Below are 15,122 nucleotides of genomic sequence, written 5' to 3' on the forward strand. Positions count from 1 at the left end.
TTTGTTTATGTCTAATAATAATAATAATAATAATAATAACACTATTTGTAAACTATTAAAAAAATGAGTGGCACACTACAGTGTATGATGTAGGCTCACTGGGAATGGGTGCTACAAACAGGGTCCCTGCAATGGTTATCACTGTTATATTGTCAGGTAGAGCAGTTAACAAAGACCAAGCCTGAAAACTTACAAATGTTCCCCATTACAGCTGTGCTGCCATGGAAAAAAACAATTACACCTGCTGGCAACTGACCATATCTGATCATATCATAAAACAAAAACACAGGTGTAATTAATAATTACCAGTTTCAGAATATAGGCCTACAGTATTATGCTTGCTGGTTCACTGGCATGCCTTACTGAGACACTCAAATGGAATGGATGCATGCTACAAGTCAACACAAAGGTCTATTAAAGATCAATTTCAATTCCTGATTTGCTCACAATGTTTTGATGCATTTAAAGAAGGAAATGTGTTTTAGAAACTTCAGGTCGCTGGAAATGGTTCAACGTTTCCTGGCTGAAAGTCCTGTGTTTGTTTGACTCATCCATCCTCCTTACGCTTAAAGATAAGAAACGCATTTATGTTTTGTCAAAAAAAATATGTTTCCCAAGTTGAAATGTAATTGACAATGTAGTTTTGGACTGGAGGCTACTTAACACCAACAACAAATAAAAGCGATGATGGAACGTTAGGGATGGTGAGGAATAAGTGTCAAATTCTGACCGGATTTTGACTTCATCAATGACTGATGATGTCATCATTCTGAGCCAACAGTATATTTTTGTTGCTTTCATTCCAAATATCTATTTTTCTTTCTGTTCTCCTGGTGGACTGAGCTTCTGTAGCTTCCAAATTACAAATGGACATTTGGATTATTTCTAGTAAACAATAATACACATTAAAGTGACAGAATTTTCTATCACAGTTCTTATATTGTAGAGCGGGTTAAATGGAAAAGGGACACAGAGTTTTCTTTCAGCACCCAATAAAGCAAAAATGTTGAAAGTCAGTGGTGTGAAGACTTTTTTCAGATGTTTTGTTGGTGAATCAAAGCGGTTTGACACACTGTTGCTGCAGGGTTTGGTAATTTGACACCTCTCGCAATTAGGCAGAAAAGCTCCATTTGACTGGACCCCTGCCACAGAGTGGCCTCACACTGCTCTGCTTCAGTGCACAGAGAAATTAAGCAAATAAGTCAAAATTGATGAAAAAGCAGCCAAGTGTTGTGAATTGTAATGACAGAAGCGGGCGACAGATTTCAATTCTCCTCGCACAAATCGACATCCACTTGATCAACTTGAATTTACATTGACTTGATTGAGCTGCAGCGAAGGTTTCTGACTCAAACTTGTACATTCGGCCACTGAACCCTAAATGAGTATGTCAGGCACTGACAAACAGCAAGCTCTTCCAGTGTAAGTAGACATGATGGTGTTTCGCAAGAAGTTCAAAGGAATCTACAGACTCAATTCAGGCATATAGACGAATCAAATAACGGATGAAGCAATGGGTCGGTTATTTATGTCACAGTTGTTGGGGTCTGACTCAGGGAATTCCATTTCATTCTAAATTTGGCTTCATAGGAATATGTCCTATTATGAAAAAAGTTCTGGGGGAAGTGTGCTTTGATTTTATCATATTATATAATTATGTCATATCATAGAGGATGATTCATCGCTTACACAGCATTTGCTGGTACAGTATGTGATCATCACTTTCTCTTATTTAGGGCAGTTCACGTCCATCTCCAAAATTTCATGTTGATCTCAATTACACATCTGTAAGAAGTTTCTTGTACGGTTGTGGTGCTATCGCTGTGACAAAATCTGTTCAGAGACATACAAACACGTGGCAAAACACCCCAAAACCTCTTCTGTGGTAGTTGCTGCCACATTAGGAGTCTCTAGGCCCACATTTGTCCATGATCGCACACACAACACCAGCCGGTTTGAGGACATTCTGCTTCTCTAATGCTAGCAGTGGACAATGGTATCGCGACTGAAATGTGACGGAGTGTAGTTCCATCAGGAGCCTCCAAAACAGCCTCAGTCAGAGATTCTCCCAGTGAGTGGGGCTCAACTGATGATATGAGCGGCATATTTCACCTCATTTGGTGTTTAAATGACGTCTAATACAAAACACAATTTCCCACAGGCGTTTTCCTTTCATTTGTCACCTGTCTGTGCACCACACCAACAACAGCAACAACCTCAGTGACTAAATAAAAGAGTGATAAGCGAGGATATATCACAGCCTTCACACATCCACTGGTCTCACATCTTCATAGACTGTGTTTGGTTGCGTGTGTATGTGTGGCGTTTCTGTGTGGGTGTGTGAGAGTTAGCCCCGGGAGGTGACTCAGTGCTGACATTAGCACATCACCTCTAACAGAAATCCAATATATTAGGACTCAGTGCAGTTTCTCTGTGCAGCTGACGTGATTAGGCCTCTCTGTGAGCCTCACAGTGGCCCGCAGACAGTCTTGCCCCACCGTCTAATTGGATAATTACGGAGCTGGTCCAGCAGCCCTGCATGGAAGAATGTCCTCTGCCAAGAACAGGCCACATGGATGAAAAGCAGTCTGCCAGCACAGAGGACATAATAGGAAGCTTATATGTCAAAAGTCACGAGGAGGAGCCCTGCTTGATGTTTGGTTTATAAGATCATGTACAGGGGTTCTTTTATAATTCTTATAATGTTTTAACATTGCTGTAGCTTTATTGATTGCCATGTTAGTATGCACCCTGAATATGAGTCTTAATATTTAATCAAATGTTCCATTTTGAGTGCTGCATGGATGACTCTTTTTGTGGCCAAAGCTAAAGTTGGCCTCGCACTGGTTCCCTCCACTAAATTGACTTTGAGACGAGGGGACCGGAAGTGCAAAAAATGCTGACTCATTTCCTGGTTTTAGGACTCGTTCCTGCAGCACTCTATATAATCAGTCCATTGATTTTACTTATCAGCTGAACAGTCAGGGGAGCACGACACAGCTAAACAAGACTGATGAAGTCAACAGGGTTTTCTCAGCTTGAGTTTGGGAGACTACACATCTATAACAGAAACCATGCACTATAGGGACATGTCACGTTGCATTATGGGAGTTGTAGGATCCAGAGTTTTTGAAACTTGACCCATATACCAGGGACTTAGTCAGTATTTCTCTGCCTCTGCTGCTTCAATTTGAACTATTCAGTTTTTTTTTAATCTTTCTCTTGGAAGTCCCCCAACTTTATTGAAGTGTAAAACCAGAATGTTTGAGTAGCCCTATAAATATACCTTTTCAACATAAAAGATATATGAACATACAGCCTACTGCTTATCATCTTTACTGTAAAAATGTAAATGAATATATTGACTTACTGTTAGAATCTAAGCTTTTATTATTAGTGCCGAATTAGAAAGTAAGTACAATTTACAGCACAATACATGTTCTATTATAAAATGAGATCAATTGAGTATGTGTGATGTGGAGTAACAAACCCACAGAAAATGATCATCAACTGCATGATCATGAAAATGATCATTCAGTTCCCCTCAGATCTATGGAGCATTTTAGCATCTTTAAGCTCATTCTTAAGGTTTTGTGGATTGCAGCAGTTCGTTTTAATCCAGTCTCACCCCCTGTACATTACCTGCAAAGCGCTAAACAGCTTTCAAATGATGCAACCAGCAGCAAAAATATGTGTGTGGCACAAACTTGGGCTATACTTGATGTGGCAGCTGCTTCCACAGTCAACATGGACCACAGAGTCTTACCCACTTGGTCACGGTTAGACTTTTAAATCCAAGCAGACACACAAGATAATCCAGAGCAAAATAAAAGCGTTTTTTCTATCAACAGCACATGCCAAAAAGAATCTCTGAGATCGTGTGTACAGCGAAAAAAAAAAGTTTTCTCATTAAGAACCAAATTATTCAACCCGTTCTCATCCAAACTCGTCAAATACCGACACTTGGGTGTAAACCAACCCGCGTCACCGTTACTACTGATGTAGTAAAAAGAGTGAGAAAGGCGGATTGCGGCGGATGTGAGGAGAGAATGGACAGGTCAAAGAAACACAGGACTTTCACCCAGGAGACCTTTGTTCGTGTTCAGTGTGAAACCATGTCAACGTCAACTTATATGATAGTTTTGTTACGTACTTAACTAACGCCAGTTACTTAAAAAACATTTCTTGTTTTACACAAACCATGATCGATTCCTCATGCTAACCAAGTAGTATTGTTTCCTAAACCTGAACACTAAATAAACCTACGTTGGAAGTTTATAGCGAGGCTATGCATGTAACCAGCGGACACTGGCATGCCGTCCCCGAGTCCAAAACTGACCCTAGAGGAGAACCAAGATCGTCATAGGTTGAATTATTTAGAAAGCCAAAATGTACGTTTATGTCATGGCCTACTCTAGGTGAGCATAACTCTTATTTAACAAGAGGATTTAGCTGGATTGTGACCAGATACTTGGGTGAAACTCTCCATAGGCTGAAGCCAGTCAGATGACAGGGCATTCATCACTGCCCTGTGCTCTCACAATAGCTGGTGAGTTGGCTGGCATAAGAGTTAGAATGGTTAAGCATGCTTTGAATATAAATACAGAAGGAAGTGTGCAGTCTGTTGCTTGTAATGCAGCCACTTACTATTCAGGAGTACTTGTAAACAAACATGCCCCCTGCCCACTGAACTCCACCTCCTCTATAATTGTATTACAGCAATTGATGAAAATTCAAGTCCACAGTCGTCCGCTCCAACATCTTTGATGAATTGAGGCAGTTCCTCAACATCAGCACGGACTCTGTAAATTAACTGAGACAGCGAGATTGATTTGCATGATCAGAAGGGAGGCTGGTTAGTGACTGCAGTCTGGTAAACAATGGCTGGCCTATGCAGGAATACCTCTCTCTCTCTCTGGTTTGATCTGCCCGGTGGTGACTGTTTGGAGTCACACAAGTTTGGTTTGTTTTCGGTTTTACATAGAACCACCCAAATGTGGATTAGAAGTTTTCAAAGTTGCTGGCCTGTTTCCACCGCTGACAGAATGCTATAATGCAGGGCTCTTGTCTACAAGCAGCACTGAGCATTGTGCGGATGTCGAGGCAAAGTTGTAAAACAGGGTAGCAATGCACATAATGGAATTTCTTAGGGACTTTGCGTATATTCATGTTCCAGTTTACATCCATATCTGTACAAAATGTCATTACTTTATCATTTTATCCTCTTAAGACCTTTGTGTAAATTTGTCATAATTACCAGAACAATTCTTGACTTTTGTGAAAAATGTGTTTCGTGAAGTCACAGTGACCTTTGACCACCAAATTCTAATCAGTTCAAACTTGAGTGCAAGTGAATGTTTGTGCCCAAAATTATAAGAATGGCCTTTATTAAGGTGTTCCTGAGATATCAAGTTCACAAGAATGTCCCGGACCAACCAATGGACTTACAGACTGATGCTCAACTTCAAAACATAATGCCTCTGGCCACGGCTGTCATGAAAATATTCAAAAGCTAATCTCCAACCACAAGATAGAGGGATTAATGGAATTGCATGTGCATGCTGTCCTGCAAAATGTCCCTTTAGTACACAACCATCTCTGTATCAGTATGCTGCCTCAGCTAGAATAGTACTGCAGGTGATCCAACAATGTTTTCAGCCACAGCGAAGAAGTCTTGCTTGAAGCAACAAAGAATAGGATATGACAAAGAGTCAATGGGCTTTCAACACTGATTAGAAATGAAGGACATTTTAATGGGGTCTGGCAAATTTTTGGAAGACTGGCCCCAAAACATATATTGTGTGATTTTACAACTGGTACTAATAAGCCTTCCTGTTGTCTTGACTGTGCCTGCATTGTGATTGGATTCCCACTATGGAAATCAATGTATAACGGCACATTGTATGTAAAAAAAACAATAATTATTAAGTACCTGGGGGACGGGGGTAATATTCCTAGAAATAAGTCAATGTTGTAAAACTCACAAATTTGGGAGATTCTAAAGTCATATGTGATAATTAAAACTCAAAGATACAATAAATAATATAAAAACAAACAAACAGTGGAGTGCAAAACCGTGAATGTAATATATATGTTTTTACCCACAATGGTCCTATTAAGCTGGGCCCCATGTTGTCTAGAGCAGTGCATGATCATAGAGGTCATCATGTAGGTCCCTGAAGAGCCTCCCAAATCAATGCTGCTGTATGGGCTCTACATATTTTTCTTTCCTAAAATCTGATCCCCAATACGGATATAGTCTGGCTAACCTGATTGCAATCCAATTGTAAACGTCTGCGGTGTCTGGAAGGGGACTCACAGTATATTTACATGTTTCTCTCTTTCCTTATTTCCTGTCAAGCCAGACGCTTTGTCACCTCCCTCGGCACCTGATACCGACGCACACAGCACCCTTTAGCACCTGTATGAGACGCATTGGGTTTTCAACTAGCTACAATGCAAAACCATCCACGTGATTATTAGACAGTCAGAATGAATGTTCTTCGCCTGTGTGAAACCATCAACGTGTTTGTCTTTGTGTTTTGTTCTAAATCTCTAGTTTTAGGTCTTCTTCAATACAGCATGATGCTCATTTAGTAACTTATGGTCCATTTAGAGCAGAGTATGCTTTAGGGTGGGCTTTCTGTGATTGTTCTACACATGACATCTATTGCACTTCTGTCCATCCTGGGAGAGGGATCCCTCCTCTGTTGCTCCCCCTAAGGTTTCTTCCTCTTTTCTCCCATTAAAGGGGTTTTTGGGGGGAGTTTTTCCTGTTCCGATGTGAGGGTCCCGGGACAAGAGGATGTCAAATGTGTACATATTGTAAAGCCCTCTGAGGCAAATTTGTAATTTGTGATTTTGGGCTATACAAAAATAAATTGAATTGAATTGACAGGCCACTACCAGAGCCGTACACTGTCACAGGGCATGATGGAGGACTCAAACGCAGACCAGAAGCAGAGTGAAGTGGAATTTAATGAAAACATAAATCAGAACAGGACACTTACAGGAACACAGGGAATTCACAGACGAGGCAAGAGACAAGGTAGGGCGGGCGGGCAGGCAGGCAGACAGGGGAAACCAGGAACAGGACGAGCCAAACAGGCAGGTAGACATGACAATGATCTGGCCGTGAGTGACTGAGACGCAGGGGTTTAAATAGTGGCTTGAACAGGTGAGGGGAGTTGTGCTGATGAGGGAGTGCTTGATTAGTGATCAGAGGCAGGTGAAGGGAGTTAGGCTGGTGCTGAGGGAGTGGCTGACAGGTAGAGTGAGGAGGGAGGAGCTACACAAAGACACACACAGAACACAGAAGGCAAAGCCTGATCGTGTCTCTACGTCACTCCGCATTCCAAATATGGTCTCTTCCGTTCACTGGTTGCAAAAATCCAAGATGGCGAAATGCTGAGCTTGCGGCTTCAACACGGTAGTCCACAAACCAATGGGTGACTTATTATATACAGTCTATGCCTAAACCTAAGCAAGTGTTTTTGTTTGAATCCACAGTGTGTTTCATAGTCGCTCGGCTAACGAGTGTGTTAGAAAGTGACACCGAGGGGTCCTGACCATGCACGATTGGTATGTAGTCATGTATTTATAGTGCATAAATACATGAATACAAGACGTCCTGTAAATAAACCGAAGTAATAATGTCGGTGAGAGTGAGAGTGACAAAGAGAGACAGACGCTGCAGATGTTCTTATTGATTTCAGAAGATTGAAGTGTGGAGCAAGTGAAGGCCCTGGCTGCCTCAAAGCTCTTATCAACATGACAAGGACGCCTCCACAGATTCCAATTTCTCTCCCAAATATTAACTCATTAATCATAGCTGCTGTGGATTTTAATTTTGCATTGAACATGTCTCCCCCCCACAACCCCCCAACCCCACACCCAAACACCAGGAGATTACATTCTTTGCCGTTGCTCTGTTTCTGTCATTGTCTCTGCTGCTGTGTTGTCTCAATGACATTGAGGAAGGAGGCGTGCTTCATGAGAGTGTGACTAAATGGAAAATACATTTCTGTTAGAAATATTAGTTGATGAGAAATTAAATTGGGGAAAAAAAATATTCATTTCATTTATAACAAAACTGCGAAGTCACTGAGGATCGTCAGCAGACTCCAAAGCTTTATTGTTTATTCACTTTATTTTTCTCCATTTATTTATTTGATTTATGGTAATATTGTTTTGGAAAATGCATGCCCTGCCAATCTTCAGAAACTTCTTTTGCTGCAAAAATAATTTTTAAAAGAACTATAACAAGGCCTCTCTTCCTTTGAATGAATATTCTCTCAGTATATGAAATACATATTCATCAGATTTGTAGTCATTGCTCATGTATAGATATATTTCTTGCCTTTTTCTCTATCATCACTGTTAAGCAACTTCTTCAAATTCAATTCTCAAATTCATTCATATAATACTAGACATGTTGATCATCTCCACCTTCCTTTTTGTCAAACCAAACATGGCCAGTACTGCCTCAGGTATCGTGGTGTACTGCCTCAGGTATCGTGGTGTACTGCCTGAGGTATCGTGGTGTACAGATATTGAAAGTACACGCTATCAAGACACGCTGTTTTTTCCTGCACGTTTTGTGTGCGTCTTTTTTAAAAATGATTATTTTAGCTTAGTTTTTGTTAATTGCCGATGGCTCACAGCTAACGGTGCTAACAAAGTTAGCAGTGCAAACTTCGGGTTAAAGTGCTGACAGAGCTAACAGTGTTTACTCGAGGGGTAACCAGAGGGTGGGTTTAGTGAAGACGCTGTCGGTAGGGACGGCGCTATCAGCTGACAAACGTTTTTTCATTATCTTATGTGCGTGCAAATAAAATAAAATAAAATACCCCAAAAAACACATACGTTTCATGGCAACATTCTCATTTTACACGGTTTTCAAATAATAATACATATATACCATGAATTGATTCGAGCTAGTATTCAAATGATGAGACAAGATTTCAATAATATGCCAGAAAGAAATTACAAAAGGGAGTAATGGCTCACATGGTTCATTTTGTATCCTGTATTTTATATTGTATTTATAACAACACTATCTAGTGATACTCACCAATCCGCTGCTCTCAATCCCTATACTGCTTTTGTCATACGTGTTAATCTACTCTGGATGAATGTCAACACTTCCTGCAACTACTTAAAAATAAAAGTCGACCAGAAAAGGGAGGGACTGTCCTCACTGAGCTACGGCCCCGTGAAGCTTTTAATGAGTATTGTCTGCAGGAAATGAGTTTCAGTGATGTAAGCTTAACACCAATTGGAAAAAAAAGGCAAAGTAGAAAGGACTAGAATTTAAGAGATAATCTCACAGCAGCAGAAGGGTATTTGATCACATTACCAGATTTAAGTTTAACATATGAGCATATTTAATTGTATAAACTGTTTATTTTAAATTAAAAAAAGTATAAATCTGCAGAGCACATGCTGACTTTTACTGTGGTTGAGAATGGGCCTTAATATTAATATAAAGTAAAATAATATAATACTTAAATATATCATCATTAAATCTATGATTGCTAAACTCAATTTAAGATTTGAGCAAATATAACTAATGTAATTAGTATAATCAAATAAAGTTGCATGTGGTCTCAACCATCACTTTGAAGCTGCACGCATACGTTTTGGTTGTTAGGGCAGGCTGCCACATTAACATCTGTTCCATTTCTCAATATTCACTCTGTTCTTTTTTTTTTTTATCCCCAAATGGCCTCTATCTGTGAGCTTCACTCTTTGTCTTGCTCTAGGTCTATATGTGCCAAACCAAACTTCTTTTAATCCTCTGACTGCAGCCAGGAATGTTCTGCTTTTCGTCTCTGCAACACAAGTGTGCGCACCCATCTAAATGCAAATGTCCAAACCTGCATTGCAATAAGGCGGCCAAATGTTTGCATCTTTCCTTCGCCATAGCTATTTCCCTCGCTCAATGCTCACGATCTAACATGCTCACTCTATTTTCTTGTCTTAAACAAGTAAGGCACTTTAAGAGCAAGGAGCAAACGAGCAGCGCTTTGAATGTGGCCACAGAAGCAGTAAAACGGTTTAATATTTATTTTGTGTCATGCTTGCCGCACTCTCTCTTTCCCTCAGTAGACTCCGAACTGCTCTCTGTCGTACATGTTGATGTGTGTGCGTGGGCTGAGAGGGGGAGGAAAGCTGTGAGAGACACTTTTAATTTTCCACAAGCTGCATCAGTGTCGTAGCTGTGATAGCGCAGGGTTAGCTGTTTCCCAGACAAGAGCTGCGGAGCAGTCCAACACACTCAGCACCGTTCACTGGGGAGCAGTGCACTGGCTTTGTCAAGATATAAAGTAGATGAAAAAAAACACAGTGACCAGCCATGGAACTTCCAGAGGGAACATGGTGGCTGTAAAACATCCACTTGGTGTACCAGGAACTATGTTTTGTAGACTAAATTGAATAATTAGAAATGGAATCTGGATCACCCAGTGTCAGCTCTGCTTGCTAGAATCAAGCCGTTTGACTGGTTGTCTGTGGGGGAAGTTAACCGAATGAGAGATCATTTGAACTGATACTGTTTATTAACCCTGACATCCAAAGAAAACCAAACATAGCAAATGTTTAAAGTGTGTCTGAAGCTCAGCTAGTTGCTCTTAAAGGTTTCACATATCTAGTAAAACGTTTCTTTCTATGATATCTTATGAAAAGTTATTAATCATTTTCCTACGAAAACCAGCAATACGTGTTCATTTCCACTCGTAGCATGCATACGGTCTTTTGAAATTAAACTTTTGTCTTCAAAGGAAACAACCTAGTTAGGTTGGTTAGGTTTCGGAAAAGATCCTAAAATACTGAGGAAAAGATCTTCGTTTGGGTTCAAATAACGACAGAAGTGGCGTTACTCAAGTACACAAGTTACATGACAAATAAATCAATGTTGACTTCTCATTTCACACAGGGAACGAACAGCGGTCAACGATCGGTTAATGTTTGACCCATCCACTGCTCCTCCAGCCCGCCCTGTGTGGGCTTTAGAGATCTGTTTCATCTTTACGTGGATTACATTACATGATTTGATTTCATGGGAAATCTGCGATTTACAGCGCATTATTTCTCGTAGGTATAGCTACACAAGTTTCTATGTTCACTACATCACATGATGTAAAACGTTGAATGGAACATTTCCCATCCAAATTCAACACACATTTCCACAAAATCAAAGAAAATTGCAGATTGTGTTTGTAAAAATGACGTGTTGGCATACAGAGAAATAGAGTTGGAGGTCCTAATTCTTCAGTCAGGTACCATTACTGTTATTGTAGAAGAGGACGCAATAATGTGACGTAGTTAAAAGAGCTCCAGTAAACTCTAGATGATGAAAAACAAAGTAACAAAGCATGATGGAAATGTGATTTTATGTTTGTTTCATGTATTAATGGAAGAAATATCCATCCACACAGATATGATGATGTTGTCTGCTGCAATTTTTGGGCTTTTTAGTGGAGAGGAAGCTCAGTGGATGTTTAACTCATCACTATAGTCCAACATTTTCTGTTGTATTTTCTTTCTTTCGAATTTTCAACCCAGGTTTTTGCTTAATGCGCATATTGAGAATACACATGAACACATGTGGGCGGAAACATACATACTGACTTTTGTTGCTATTCTTGGAGTCTTTGTTTGTGTCAGGGATCAAATGTGTTTGTAAGTCCTCAAAATCTGGGCTAGATAGGCCACGGGGCCACAGAGGTCAGAGAGGTTTGTCTTCTGGGGAGCATAAATTTTGACAGCAAATTAATGTTAATCTGACTTTAATATTGTGGAAACCTTTGATTTAATAGTGAAACTAAAAGGATGATAATCAGGTTACCAAATTCATTGATGTTCATCCTCTGGGGAAGATGAATGTGCATATCAGAGAAATCTGATATTTGTTTCCTACAATATCTGGCTTAGGACCTTAGTATTGGTGAAATGGATGGCAGTTAGTCATTTTAACCAAATATTAGTTACTGGCAGCATTCAAGTACTGTAGAATTCTGAATTAGGTTAATTAATCACAAAAGATAGATTGAAATTGTGCACTAGGGGCTAAAATATCCCTAATATGGAGATCATACAATCAACTGTATTGTAAACTAAACAGCTTACAAAGGGTCATGTCATTGCAGGTCCACACATAAGCAGGTTAGGGTGTAATCATTGTCAGATCTCACCTGTCGCTCTCGTCCCAGGATAAGCAGGTCTGATTGGTGGTGCCCTGATGGATGGGGAGCAGAAAAAAAATCACACATGATCACCATGAAAGAGTGACAATTATACATCATAATATAATAATAGCTAAATAACTGAAATTGCTTCAAGATGAAAGTTACTTACGTTGTACAGGTGTGAGAACTCAACTACAACTGGTGCAGAGAGGGAAGCAGGGGTGGGCTTGATGGTCACTGACAACACCTTGGAGTTTAGGACTGTGCTGTTTCTACAGGGAGACACAGAAAACATCAGTGGATAATCTGGACATTCTCATAGTGCCTATTTAAGCTAAATGCTAGCATTGGCATCTCGTTGATAATGCTAACTTGCTGATTGAAAGTCAAACTGACACGGACAAATCAAGCAATTTACAGTTCCTGGATTTGAGGGCGCAAAAAACATGGCATTGTGTCTGGTCTGCTTATGAATTAGCATCAATATCACCTCAATTGCTGAATAAAAAAATAAAATATGGAACAGATTACTGACTCATCTGCTTGGGATGAGCTCGCCATAATCGCCGTGCTCAGCTCCAGAGCAGACATATAATCCTACCTGCCGAGTAAACCCTCGAGAGTTTATGGATTTCTGTAGCATCTGAAGCAGTCCACATTGTCTTTCAATAGCTTTTCTTTCAACATTTTGGGGGGGGGTTCTATTTTTACATTCTCCCTGCCTGTTTAGTATGCATTGCAATTTCTGCTTTTTAGGTGCTATCAATCATGCGGAAGGAGACAATCGGGGAAAAAGTGAATTGCTCCTGGAAGTACTGACACCGAAAGCTTCCAGTCGGCCAAAACATGTTCAACAGCCCATGCTCTGTTCTCCGGCTCCTCGCATCCTCACTGTATCCTATACCCTCTCACCATTCTAAAACACAATCAGTCAACTAAAATGTTTGTGTCGTCTAGTCTCTTGCTTCAAACTCATCTCTTTTTTTCTTGAGGGGGGGATTCAAATGCAGAAAAAGGATGAAAAGGAAAAGAAAAGAGTGAAGTGGAGCTGAGAAATATGGAAAGTAGCAGCAATCCAAAGAATCAGTGGGAGGACTGGTGGGGCGAGGGTCTGCTTCAAGTCCCTGTTTCCGTATGTTGCCAGTTCATTAAGTGCTTTAAGACATTATCATAATGAGGAGCTTCTTACCAAAACAACCGCGGTCATAGATACTGCTCACAGAAGCATGCATTCAGTATGCACACACATACACAGAATTACTCAGAGCTACACGCACACTGCTGTGTTAAAATGTATGTTAATCATCAGCAGTGACTTTTACTTCATTAGCTGCAGCACTGATGTAAAATGCTCCCGCCTCTGCCGCAGTCGAACCAGGAACATGGTTTCACAGCATCAGAGACTATTTCAATGTGTAGCTGGTTTAATAAAGGCGATGCACACAATCCAATATTGGGTAATCATTGTTGTCAAGTACTGTAGTCGAGTGACTAGAATACTCTAAAACTAATTGGATGTGTTTTCATTGAAATTATCACCAAAGTGGCTCCTTTGCATTAGTTGAAGTGATTTTATACTCTATGGTTTAAGGATGCTGCCTCTCAGTTAACTTTCAAGTATCATCCTTGACTGGAGAAATTCTTGGAAGACAAAGGCCCTGTTCAGACCTGGCCTTAACATGCCAATGCCTGATGAAAACCCAACATTTTGTGATTTTGCTGCTTCAAAATTAAAGCTTTTAAATAACAAAATAACGGGGGACTTTTATTGTGAAGAATCTATGTGAAAATGAGTTTATGATTGATGCTTTTCTTCAATAAAAGGTAGCGAGACCAGAACAAGCAGCGCGTCTGCAGCCATGCTGTCCTGCTGCTGTGAACGTGCTAATGATGCTAATGATGCTAACATGATGATGTTTAGCATGCCCATCTTAGTCTAATCAGTCAGCATTTTAATTAGCAGTACGCAGAATAACTGCTGAGGTTGATGGGGATGTTTCGCAGGTATCTGTTCATAAACCAAAGTAGAAGTTGAAGTCACTAAAGCTACTAACATTCATCCCGTTTTTCCTGTTCCGATGTGAGGGTTCCAGGACAGAGGGTGTCGTATGTGTACAGATTGTAAAGTCCTCTGAGGCAAATTTGTGATTTTGGGCTATACAAAAAATATTGAATTGAATCCTGAGTGTTTATTTCTGTGCTTCTCTAACTGAAATATTTCCGTCTCCGTCATGGTCTGCTAGTTATCGTGTCATTCACCATGATAACTAAACAAACTGCATATTGTATGCATGTTGTTGTGGTTTTTTTTAATCAATATTACTTTTACATTTTTCTTGGAACATTTATTGTACCACTAATGGCCAAATACCCTAGATAAAAAAACCTGTTAAATACATTTTCTTGCATTCATTTTCATTCACTGACTTTCATATCTGAATACACCTTTCTATATTCCGTTGACAGTAATGGATTTTTTTCATGACCAGAGGGAAACGTGGGCAAAAATCGACAAAGCCTCTATAATCTTCCAGTTGCGGTTGTAGAACGCTCGTACCTCTGCAGAGTCAGAATGCTGCCCAGGTTTCTGTACAAGACGATGCCGGTTACAAACGTCGAGGACTCGTCTGCGTCTGTGTTGGAGAAGAAACAGACACACACACAGAGCAGGGAGGTCAAAGTCAAAATAGGACAGCGGTGTTTTAGAGGAGTGTTTGGAGAGACTGAATGCTTCGGTCTCTGTTAGTGCGGTGGCCTGGAGAAGAGAATGCAGGTCAGCCATGCTGCCTCCACTCCTCCAGCCCCCGAGAGCTCTTTACACTGGAGCTGGCCTACATGACTAGTCAGCTATAAACGCTGACTCTCTCACACTGCTTTATGGTCACACACACACACACACACACACACACACACACACACACACACACACACACA

General features: G+C 40.4%; 1 protein-coding gene across 7 annotated transcripts in view; it reads right to left on the bottom strand.

Annotated features, from left to right (window-relative positions):
- Nucleotides 1-15,122, bottom strand: part of adgrb1a (adhesion G protein-coupled receptor B1a) — a 156,408-nt gene that overhangs the window by 39,954 nt on the left and 101,332 nt on the right. For all 7 annotated transcript variants that reach the window (XM_031868618.1, XM_031868614.1, XM_031868617.1 and 4 more), the window contains 3 exons: nt 14,746-14,821; nt 12,358-12,460; nt 12,195-12,238 (listed from right to left, as the gene is read on the bottom strand). In XM_031868618.1, the coding sequence (XP_031724478.1) occupies nt 12,195-12,238; nt 12,358-12,460; nt 14,746-14,821 (223 nt within the window). The remainder of the gene's footprint in view (nt 1-12,194; nt 12,239-12,357; nt 12,461-14,745; nt 14,822-15,122) is intronic.

The sequence above is a fragment of the Anarrhichthys ocellatus genome, unplaced genomic scaffold (assembly GCF_004355925.1).
Source record: "Anarrhichthys ocellatus isolate YVR2014 unplaced genomic scaffold, GSC_Weel_1.0 scaffold43, whole genome shotgun sequence".
NCBI classification, from domain to species: Eukaryota; Metazoa; Chordata; class Actinopteri; order Perciformes; family Anarhichadidae; genus Anarrhichthys; species Anarrhichthys ocellatus.